Consider the following 12,111-nt stretch of genomic DNA (forward strand, 5'->3'; position numbering starts at 1 on the left):
TACCAAATTATCTGTTTTATATGTGGAAAATAAATTTAAAAAAAAACCAAGCTTATAGATACAAAGAACAAATCAGCAGTTGCCAGAGGTGGGTGGGGAGGGGTGGGAGAAATGGATGAACTGTTCATTTTAGGTTTTAGTTTAAATAACTGAGCTTTCTTTTTAAAATGTTTTTTTATTTGAGAGAGAGAGAGCATGTGTGTGTGCATATGAGTGTGGGTGGGGGTAGGGGCAGAGGGAGAGGAAGAGAATCTCAAGCAGTCTCGCCACTGAGCCTGGAGCCAGGTCAATCCCAGGACCCTGAGATCACAACCTGAGCCAAAATCAAGAGTTGGCCGCTTAGCCAATTGAGCCACCCAAGTGCCCCTAACTAAATTAACTTTCTTTCCTTTTTTTTTTAATAAGTTAACTTTCTAAAAAAGAAAAAATAGTTGTATCTTAACATACCATGAATGAAAAATATGCAAAAGAAATTAAGAAAAATGATTCCAGGGATGCCTGGGTGGCTCAGCAGTTGAGCATCTGCCTTTGGCTCAGGGCATGATCCTGGAGTTCTGGGATCGAGTTCCAAATTGGGCTTCCTGCATGGAGCCTGCTTCTCCATCTGCCTATGTCTCTGCCTTCTCTCTGTGTCTCTCATGAATAAATAAATAAAATATTTTTAAAAAAGAAAAGTCATTCCATTTACAATAACATCAAAGAATCACTTAGGAATAAATTTAACCAAAGGGGTATAAGACTTGTACACTGAAAACTGCAAAATACTGCTGAAAGAAATTAAAGAAGACCAAAAGAAACTGAAAGACATCTTGTTCTCATGGATTGGAAAATTTAATATCACTAAGATGTGTATATCACCGAAAGTAATAAAAGATTCAATGCAATCCCTCTCAAAATCCCAATGATGTTTTTGAAAAAATGGAAAAACCTCTCCTAAAATGCATACAGAATCGCAAGAAGACCAGAATAACTAAAACAACCTTGAAAAAGAACAAGAGCACCCAGGTGGCTCAGTGGTTGAGCACCTGCCTTTGGGTCAGGTTGTAATCCCAGAGTTCTGGGATTGAGTCCCACATCAAGCTCCCCCCACAGGGAGCCTGCCTCTCCCTCTCCCTATGTCTCTGCCTCACTCTGTGTCTCTCATGAATAAATAAATAAAATCTCTTAAAAAAAGAAAAAGTTGGAGGACTCACATTTCCTGATTTTGAAAAGTATTGCACAACGGGAGAGATCAAAACAGTGTGGTACTAGTATAAGGACAGACATTTAAACTAATGGAATGGCACTGACGGCCCAGAAATAAACTCTCACCTTTATGGCCAATTGATTTTTCACAAAGGTGCCAGTACTGTTCAATGGGGAAAGACCAATCTTTTCAATAGGTAGTGCAGGAAAAACTGGATATCCATGTGCAAAAGAATGAAGACAGACCCTTACCTTACGCTATATAAATATTAACATAAAGTGAACGAAAGACATAAATTTAAGAGCTAAAACGATAAAGTTCAGAAGAAAACATAAAGGCCAATCTTCATGACTATGGATTTGGCAATGGTTTCTTAAGTATTATATTGGAAGCACAGGCAATAAGATTAAAAAATAAATAAATTGGACTTCACCAAAATTTGAAAGTTTTGTGTATCAAAGAATACTATAAGGAGAGCAAAAAGGCAATCCACAGAATGGGAGAAAATATTTGCAAATCCTATATGTAGTAAGTACTTAATATCTACAATATGTAAAGAACATGTACAAATCAACAACCACCAAAAAAAATCCCAACTTAAAAATCGACAGGGGCCCCTGAGTGGCTCAGTCAGTTAAGCATCTGACTCTTGATTTCAGCTCAGGTCATGATCTCAGGGTCCTCAGTGTGGAGTCTGCTTGCGATTCTCTCTCTCCTTCTCCCTATGCCCCTCCTCCACTCATACACACTCTCTCTCTAAAACAAATAATAAAATCTTTAAAGATAAAAATGGGCAAAAGACTTAAATAGACATTTCTCCAAAGAATATATATATGTATATATAGTATGTATAGTATGTATATGGCCAATAATACACAAAAAGATGCTCAACATCATTTGTTGTTAGGGAAATGCATATCAAAACCACAATGAAATTTTACTTCACATCTGCCAGGATGGTTATAATAAAAGCAACAAAAAATACCAAGTGTTGGTGACACATGGAGAAACTGAAACATTTATGCACAGTTGGTAAGAATGTATAATGGTACAGTTGCTGTGGAAGTTTGGTGCTTTCTAAAAAGGTTAAACATAGAATTACCATATGCCCCAGCAATTCTACTCTTAGGTATACGCCTCAAAGAATGGGAAACAGGGATTCAGACAGATATCTGTACACCAACATTCACAACACCATAATTCACAATAGCTAACAAGTAGAAACGGTTCAAGTGTCCATTAACAGATGACTGGATAAACAGATGGAGTATATGCATACAATGAAATATTATTCCACCATAAAAAGGAGTTAAATTCTGATATAAACTACAACATATATATTAATAGTGAGGAAATATTTCTTAGTGTATTCATTTTTATAAATATTTTATTTGTTTGTTTAGAGTGAGTGAGGGGCAGGGGAAAGGGAGAGAGAATCTCAAGCCGACTCCATACTAAGCACAGAGCCCAACGCAGGGCTTGATCCCATGACTCTGAGAACATGACCTGAGCCCAAACCAAGAGTCAGATGCTCAATAGACTGAGCCACCCAGGCATGTCTATTTCTTAGTTCATATAGGTTCTGTTTGGCTTGATGATAACTGGTTGGTGGTGATAATTGGCAACAAGTGTACAATACTGTGAATATAATTAATTCACATTGGAGTGCATGCTAAAAAATGGTTAAAATGGTAAATTTTATGTTATATATATCTTACCACACTAGAATAAATCAAAGTGATAACCTGTGTGTGTAGCATCTACCACTTGGGTAAAAAGGAAATGGATGAAGGATACAAATTCAAATGACTGCATATGTATAAATAAATTTTCTCTAAAAGGATACAAATGAGGTTGTCTGGAGAGGAAAACTGAAGGGCTGGGGGCAAAAGTAGGAGACTTGCATTTCTCTGTTCACCCTTTGGTATGTTTGAATTCTCAATTATGTACACATATTACTTATCCAAAAATTTAATTACTCAAAAAATTCACAGAACTGGGTTTTAAATAAACATTACAACCCCAATGAATAAACATGCAAAAGTCAGAGCAGTCAATTCCTGAAAGAATAAACACACCCTCCCCAACTCCTACCTGCAAAGAAAGCAAAGTCCTTAGCGTTACTTGTGTCTTGGCCATGTCCTCTTCTCTAGGAAGAGCTAGAGAGAAAGAGAGAGAGAGAGAGAGAGACCGAGAAGAGAAGAGAGAGAGAACACGCATGAGTGCCTCCTCCTGTAGGGCTCAGAGCTGTCTAGAGAGGACTGCTTACCTCTCCCCCAACTCCCAACAGGGGCACAAGGGACACGACCCGTACATACCCTATATAGGTATAGCTCTATACTGTGAAGAAAGAATGTGGTTTTTCCCTTGTGTTTCTTGCCTTTTCTGACCTCTATGAGGCATTGACAGTGTGGAGCACTTCTCTCTCAGGACTGGCTCCTCTCATAAAGAAAATTCCAAGCCCAGGTGGTTTTCAATGATGAATGACTGATATCAAACATTTAAAGGCAAAATACACAAACTCTCAGAAAATAGAAAAATAAAAAGGGAATGCTTCCTAACTCCTTTTAGAGGCCAACACAACCTTGTTATCCAAACTTGACAAATAATTATAAGACAATTAAAGACCAATATCAGAAAAACAGATACAAAAATCCTTACCACATATCAGCAAATCAAAAGTATATGCATGTATGAGTGTGCATGTGTGGGTGTATGTGTGTGTATATTTTCCAGCAGAGTTTAACCTAGGAAAAAAAAGTTGGTTTAACATTAGGAATTTTATGTAATTAATCACATTAAGATCATATATTTTTTAAAGATTTTATTTTTATTTATTCATGAGAATACACAGAGAGGAGAGAGAGAGAGGCAGAGACACAGGCAGAGGGAGAAGCAGGCTCCATGCAGGGAGCCCGATGTGGGACTCGATCCCAGGTCTCCAGGATCAGGCCCTGGGCTGAAGGTGGCGCTAAACCGCTGAGCCACGCAGGCTGCCCACATTAAGATCATATTAAGAGAATGAAGGGAAAAATCAAAATATCTTAATAGATGCAAAAATTCATTAGATAAAATTTTACACTAGTTCATGATTAAAATGTTCAGCAAACCAGTAATGAACTTACTCCATTGATAAATGGCATCTACAAATAGTACCTATAATTCACATCATAATAAATAATGACACATTCAATGCTTTTACCCTAATATTGGGAACTAGGCAAGGATGTCTGTTCTCATCATTTTTATTTTACATTGTACTTGAAATCCTTGTCAGTGAAATAAAACATGAAAAAAGAAATAAAACCACAGATAGTAAGAGAGAAGAAAAACTGTATTTGCAGTCAGCATGATTTTCTCCATAGAAAAACCTAAGAAATCCACAATACAACTTTAAAAATTAATAAATAAGCAAGGTCATAGCATGTGAGAGTCTTCCTATTTCTTACTAACCTTAATACTCCAATCCCAGGCCATAGTAAAAAAAATTTTTTTTGTAAAAATTTTTTATACTACACTTTTCCTGTTCATATTACTATGCAGTTTCTATCTCCTGGTTGGATACTTACGGATATGACTGTCAGGGGAAAAGACTACTCTTAACCTCTACTTCACTACATACAAAAAATTAATTTGAATTATATTGTAGATAAAAACAGAAAAGCTAAAACTATATTGTCTCCAGAAGAAAATATAGGAGGAAATCATTGTTACCTAGTGGTAGGCAAAGAATTCTTAACTAGGACAAAAAAATTACTAACTATTAAAGTTGATAAATAGGACTTCGCCAAAATTAAAAAAATGCTCCATAAAAGACATCATTGGGGCTCCCTGGGTGGCTCAACGGTTTAGCGCCTGTCTTTGGCCCAGGGTGTGATCCTGGAGTCCCAGGATCGAGTCCTGCATCGGGCTCCCTGCACGGAGCCTGCTTCTCCCTCTGCCTGTGTCTCTGCCTCTCTCTCTCTCTCTCTGTGTCTCTCATGAATAAATGGATAAAATCTTTTTTAAAAAGATATCATTAAGATAATAAAAAGGCAAGCATGTAGGGAAGGGTTAACTCTATGTCTGCTCATGCCCTATACATTCCTCAGAAAGGCATGTTTTCAGAACTGGCCCCTGGATAGCTCCTGGGCACTGAGCTCCTAGAATGTTCTGTTGGATAAGAAGAGTGTTTTTGCAAGCCTAAGGCCTTGAGCCATCATTTGCCAGATTGTCCAGATAGCTTACACTAACACTGTGATTCATAGTGAACACCTACTTCCCATCTAAGGGTCTGGATCTTTAGTAACTGAGGTCAGCCATGCAGCGCCATATGCCTACATGGCTGACCTCCAATATAAACACTGGATACCCAAACTTGGGTAAGTTTCCATGGTTGGTGATACTTCGCACATGTCACACTTCACTCCTGGGGAAATTAGATACATCCCTTGCCACTCCACTGGGAGAGGACATGTGGAAGGTTGTGCATGGTTTCTTCTAGACTTTGCCTCATGCACATTTTCCTTGTGCTGATTTTACTGTGCATTCTTTTGGTGTGATAGACACTAACCACGAGACTTTTGAGTCCTTTGAAAGCCCTTCTAGTGAAACATCAAGCCTGAGAGTGGCCCTGGGGGTCCTTGAGACAGCGAGCCACAGATGGCAAGAAAATATTCACTATACATATGGTAATGCAGACATAATACATATATAAATACAAATATATCAATACATAACATATACATGATGACACATACATATACACAAATATACACATATATGATAAAGGTCTTATATCTAGAATATAGACTGAGTTCTTATAGATCAAAAACAAGAGATCAACCAATCCAACCAAAAATGGGCAAGGGACTTAGGCCTTCATAAAATGAGAGGAAGCTATCAGCCATCATTAGCTATCAGGAAAATCCAGATGAAAGATATCGTGAGTCAGCACCATACCATTAGAAGGGCTAAGATTAAAAAGACTGACAATACTAAGTGTTGGCAAAGACCTGGAGCAAACATAACTCCTGCACATTGTTAGCAGGAATGTAAAGTGAATCGGCCACTTTAGAAGTTTCAGAGTTTTGTTTTGTTTTGTTTTGTACAAAGTTAAACATATGCCTGTCCTATGAGCCAGTAGCTATTCCAGTTTTCTAGGTGTTTGCCCAAGAGAAATAAAATATATGTCCACAGAAAGGCTTGTATGCAAATAACCTCAGCAGCTTTACTCATAGAGGCTAAAAACTAGAAGCTACTCAAATGCCCACTGACAAGTGAACAAATATATAAATCGTGGTATGTTCATATAAGGAGTAACACAGAGAAATAAAAATTAATGAGCTAATACACATGTACTATGGAAGAATCTGAGAGACATTTAGTTCAATGAAAACATTTAAAAAGCCAGATGAAAAATGGTACATATAATATGCCTGAATTTCATGAACTTTGCTTTCTTTTTTCTTTCCTTTCTCTCTCTCTCTTTTTAAAAGATTTTATTTATTTATTCATGAGAGACACACACAGAGAAGCAGAGACACGGGCAGAGGGAGAAGCAGGCTCCATGCAGGGAGCCTGATGCGGGACTCGATTCTGGGACTCAGGAATCACACCTTGAGCCGAAGGCAGACGCTTAACCACTGAGCCACCCAGGGATCCCCTTTCTCTCTCTCTTTAATTGAAGAATAGTTGACACACAATCCATGAAGTTCTAAAGCAAGTTCTATGACAACAGAAATCAGCCCGGTAGTTGCTTGAGGTGAGGAACACTAGGAATTGAATAGAAAGAGGCATAAAGGAACTTCCTGGGAGGTTAAAAATATTCCCTGTCTTAAATTGGGTGGTAGATGAACAGATTTATATACCACATTCCATGCCACCCCATTTTATTGTATAAAGTTATATGACAAAAAGTTGATTAAAAAGAAACTAGCGGGATCCCTGGGTGGCGCAGCGGTTTGGCGCCTGCCTTTGGCCCAGGGCGCGATCCTGGAGACCCGGGATCGAATCCCACGTTGGGCTCCCGGTGAATGGAGCCTGCTTCTCCCTCTGCCTGTGTCTCTGCCTCTCTCTCTCTCTCCGTGTGGCTATCATAAATAAATAAATAAATAAAAATTAAAAGAAACTAGCTCCATGGGGAGCCTGGGTAGCTCAGTGGGTTAAGCATCTGACTCTTGGTTTTGGCTCAGGTCATGATCTCAGGATCGTGGGCTCAAGCACCGAGGCAAGCTCTGCACTCAGTGTGCAGTCTGCTTGAGATTGCTGTTGCCTCTGCCTGTGGGCCTACTGTATGCCAGGCCCAGACCTCTGCCTCTGCCCCTACCCCCATTCATGCTTTCTCTTTCTTTCTAAAATAAATAAATCTTTTTTTTTAAGCGACAAGACAAACCACATAGGTACATGGGTATCTGGAGGAAAAGCATTCCTGGCAGAGGGACTATTAAGTGAAAGCATGCCTAGTGAGTTCCAGATACAGAAAAGAGGCCGCTGTGGCCAGAACAGAGTGAGGGAGGGAGTGACAGATGAGCTTGGAACTCAGAACTGGAGACCAGAAGGCACAGGACCTCCCAGGCCATGGTGAGGCTCATTCTGGAACAGGATCATCTGGCTAAGGGCAGAACCAGTAGAAGCAAGGAGACCAGGGAGGGGTTACGCCAACAATTCAGGGAGAGAAGGTGTCCAGGGGAGAAGCTGAGAAGGGGCAGAGTCTGGACACGTTGTGAAGAAAGAGTTTGTGATAGTGTTTGTGAATGAATCGAATATGGGATGTAACAACAACAACAAAAAACGGCAGAGTCAAGAAGTAAAGGTTTTTGGAATGATAGGCTGGAAGTAGGGAACGATCGTTTGTTAAGATGGGAAACAGTGCAGGGGGAAGAGGAGGTCTGTGCAGAGAGCAGGAATCAGTCCTTTTAGACTTGATAAGTTCCAGGGGGCATTAGACATCCAAATGGACAAGCCAAGTGGGCAGTCAGGTAGTGAGCCTGAAGCTGCGAGCAGGAATCTAAGCAGAAGACATAAATTTGAGCATCGGCAGCACATGGGTGCCAGTGAAAACCACAAGGCTCGATAAGGTTTCTTCAAAGTGAGTGTAGTTAGAGAAGATGGGAGGCTTCTCATGATCCAGCCCTGAGGCCCTCCAGTCTTGGGGAGAGAGGTCTCTCATCTCAGGGGGAGATGAGGGTCCAGCAGTGGAGACCAAGGCATTCCCGGAGAGGCGGGAGGAAAACCAGGAGGGGCGCTGTCCCACAGCCAAGGCAAGACAGTGCTGATGGACGGATCAAGCAACATAGAATTCTCTGGTGCAATAGACATGGCCAACATGCACATGAGAAAATGCTCCGCATCACTTGCCATCAGGGAAATACAAATCAAAACCACAATGAGATACCACCTCACACCAGTGAGAATGGGGAAAATTAACAAGGCAGGAAACCACAAATGTTGGAGAGGATGCGGAGAAAAGGGAACCCTCTTGCACTGTTGGTGGGAATGTGAACTGGTGCAGCCCCTCTGGAAAACTGTGTGGAGGTTCCTCAAAGAGTTAAAAATAGACCTGCCCTACGACCCAGCAATTGCACTGCTGGGGATTTACCCCAATGATTCAGATGCAACGAAACGCCGGGACACCTGCACCCCGATGTTTCTAACAGCAATGTCCACAATAGCCAAACTGTGGAAGGAGCCTCGGTGTCCATCGAAAGATGAATGGATAAAGAAGATGTGGTCTATGTATACAACGGAATATTCCTCAGCCATTAGAAATGACAAATACCCACCATTTGCTTCAACGTGGATGGAACTGGAGGGTATTATGCTGAGTGAAGTAAGACAATCAGAGGAGGACAAACAGTGTATGTTCTCATTCATTTGGGGAATATAAATAATAGTGAAAGGGAATATAAGGGAAGGGAGAAGAAATGTGTGGGAAATATCAGAAAGGGAGACAGAACATAAAGACTCCTAACTCTGGGAAACAAACTAGGGGTGGTGGAAGGGGAGGAGGGCGGGGGGTGGAGGTGAATGGGTGACGGGCACTGAGGGGGATACTTGATGGGATGAGCACTGGGTGTTATTCTGTATGTTGGTAAATTGAACACCAATAAAAATTATTTTATTAAAAAAGAAAAAAAAGAATTATCTGGTGCATTTGACAAGGAGAGTTGTGGTACTCTTGTAGAAGCCTGCTTGGAGCAGCTTCAGGATAGACCCGGAGGAGAGTAGTTAGGCACGGCAGACATAAACAACCTTTCCGAGGAGTTCAAAGGCAAAAAGGAGGAATAGGATGGTTGCTGGAAAGTGGGAGGAGGTCTTATTAATAGGGAGAAATAATACTTTCAAATTGTTAGCTATCAATCTGACATCTGAGGTCATTTTAGATCTTTGCTTGGTATTGTTCCTATGTGAATATTCCAGGGGACTTACCAATTTGAAAGTATTATATTACATAATCATCGAGATAATTAGCATACTATGACTGGGAGAGCCCACAAGAATGTTTGCTAAAAAGTTAAGAGGAGCTCTCTCTAGGACTTGGCGGGTTACTGCATATTGTGCTTGTTTGGCTTTCCCAACACTTCCCCTGCACCTATGCATTGCTTGTACTGGATAATTCTTTACAAAAAAGCAGAGATAGTCTCAGTATGACTCATGAGACCACCTCCCCATGACCCATGTAGTTACCCAGACTTTGTCACTGTCTTTGGATATGCACATGCTATTCCCTCTACCTGTGGGTCCCCTACGGCCAGGCTCAGAGCCAGCCACTCCTCCCACTGGTCATTCAGGACCACAGTCCTGAGGGCAGGCCCCCAGCACAGTGCCCCCCACACAAGTGCTCAGGGAATGGATGGATGGATATGTGGTGTCCTGTTATCCAGGCTTGGGACCATTGCTCCAAATACCTGGAAGAACTCTGACCCTGAGCTCCTGACTCAAGCCTCCGGGCAGAAGGAAGAGAAACCCCAAGGCAGGGGTTTTAGGAATAAGCTTTTCAGAGATGATCTTCCTGCACCAGGGGAGCCCATCAGAACCCCAACGCAAGAAAGGAGGCCCATCAGGGCATGTAAAGGGCCAGGTGACTCAGTGTTCTGCGGACTCCCCGAGTATTTTCAACTTTTGATCACACTATTGATCACCCTAAAAAATTCTTTAAATTTTTTTAGAATTGTGGTAAAGATACACATAACCAAAAAAATTCACCATTTTAACCATTGCTAAGTATACAGTTCAGTACTGCTAAGTATATTCACATTGTTGTGCAACCCATCTTCTGAACTTTCTCATCTTGCAAAATTGAAACTCTGCATCCCTTAAACAACAGTTTCCCACACCCCCTCCTCCCAGCCCCGACAACCACCATTCCACTTTCTATGAATTTGACTACTTTAGGGACCTAATAGAAGTGGAATCATACAGTGTCTCTTATTTTGAGGCAGGGCTTATTTCAGTTAGCATAATGTCTTCGAGCTTCATCCATGTTGTACCACGTGTCCAAACTTCCTTTTTTAAGGCTGAATGCCATATTGCATTGTACGGATAGACCCGTTTGTTTATCCATCCGTTTGTGGTTAGATACTTGGGTTGCTTCCACCTCCTGGCTATTGCGACCGCTCCTGCTATAAACGTGGTCTGCAAATAATCTCTTTTCAGATCCTGCTTTCAATTCTTTGGGATATATACCCAGAGATTACATGGTGGTTCTAGTTTTCATTTCTTAAGTAAAAGTTAAAGAATTTCCATACTGCTCTCCACAGTGGCTGCAGCATTTTACATTCTCACCAAGGGCAAAGGTTCCAACTTCTCCACATCCACACTAACGCGTTATGTTTTGTTTTGTTTTTTGTTTTTTGTTTTTGTTTTTGTTTTTGTTTGTTTGGTAATAGCGGTCCTAATGCGTGTGTGATCTTTAAAATTGTTTGATGGTGAAACACAAATCCAGGGCGTGCAGGAACCTCACCCGGAACGGACAGTAATAAGAGACCATACACGGAATTCTGGACACAGGTCACAACGTGAATACTAACGGTGTCGCGGGAAATAGCCCCTGCCCTTACCTATTTCTCTTATCTCTCCCTCCTTCATCTTCCTACACCACCACCACCACCACCACCACCACCACCACCCCCAGCTAAACGCGCTTCTAGCTTTTACAGTAATATTGTCCTTGCTTAACTTGACAGTTTTATCACACCTCCGCTCCCTTAAACCATAGTTCACATTTTGCCAGTGTTTGACCTTGGTATACACGTAAGCATTTTGCGTTACTCCTTTGCTTAACTTTGGGCAGGGGAGACTCATCAGCATTCATACAGCTCTCATCTCTGGGTTTTCCGTACGGAATGTCACAGCAGGAAAATTCACCTTCGTCTCTTCCAGTACCCATCCACAGACAGAGATGACGCTGTACCTGTCTCCCGGGGCTTCGGGGCAGGGGTCTCCAGGCGCCCTCGGCAGCGTTCCCCCGGCCGTGCGCGGCTCTGCAGCCTCCCGGGCCCCAGGCCAGGCCCAGGGGCGCGGGTCCTGCTGCTGGGGCTCAGGGGCAGCCTGCAGGGGGGCCCCGGGGGGAGGCCCTCGCACTCCCCGCTGCGCGGCCACGGTCACGGTCACGCCCGCGGAGCCCCTTGCGCCCCCACCAAGGTCGGGGGCTGCGCTCACGCCCCATCACGTGCGCCCCACACACTCAGGCTGGCCTCGGGCTCAGCGGCCTGGAACCCGCGGGCGCGGAGCGCGGCCTCGGAGACAGATCCCGCGGCTGACCGCCCTCCCACAAAAGCCCAACCACCCTACAACTAGCAGCCCGAAGACCGCTGTGTGAAAGTGCGCCTGCGCAGACCGGGCGCGAACTACAACTCCCGGGAGCCCTTGCGCTGCGAAGACGGCCGACTCTATTTTCCAGAAGGCATCGGGGTCCCGGAGATGCTCCGACCTCCCGTCCCAGA

At 42.6% G+C, this 12,111-nt stretch overlaps 2 protein-coding genes across 4 annotated transcripts in view; both read right to left on the minus strand.

Moving 5' to 3' along the window:
• LOC144299442 (uncharacterized) overlaps positions 1-11,834 on the minus strand; it is a 26,108-nt gene extending 14,274 nt beyond the window's left edge. Inside the window, exons 1-3 of the mRNA XM_077874963.1 lie at positions 11,806-11,834; positions 11,534-11,716; positions 9,901-9,967 (exon numbers count right to left, since the gene is read on the minus strand). Coding sequence (XP_077731089.1) covers positions 9,901-9,967; positions 11,534-11,716; positions 11,806-11,834 — 279 coding nt within the window. The remainder of the gene's footprint in view (positions 1-9,900; positions 9,968-11,533; positions 11,717-11,805) is intronic.
• The window catches only part of ZNF74 (zinc finger protein 74), a 49,362-nt gene extending 37,386 nt beyond the window's left edge, over positions 1-11,976 (minus strand). The window contains exon 1 of one of the 3 annotated variants that reach the window (XM_077874646.1): positions 11,580-11,976. The gene's annotated coding sequence lies outside the window, so the exon portion shown is untranslated. The remainder of the gene's footprint in view (positions 1-11,579) is intronic. The other 2 variants (XM_077874653.1, XM_077874654.1) reach the window with 2 other exon arrangements.
• Between the last annotated feature and the right edge of the window lie 135 nt (positions 11,977-12,111).

The sequence above is a fragment of the Canis aureus genome, chromosome 27 (assembly GCF_053574225.1).
Source record: "Canis aureus isolate CA01 chromosome 27, VMU_Caureus_v.1.0, whole genome shotgun sequence".
NCBI lineage: Eukaryota > Metazoa > Chordata > Mammalia > Carnivora > Canidae > Canis > Canis aureus.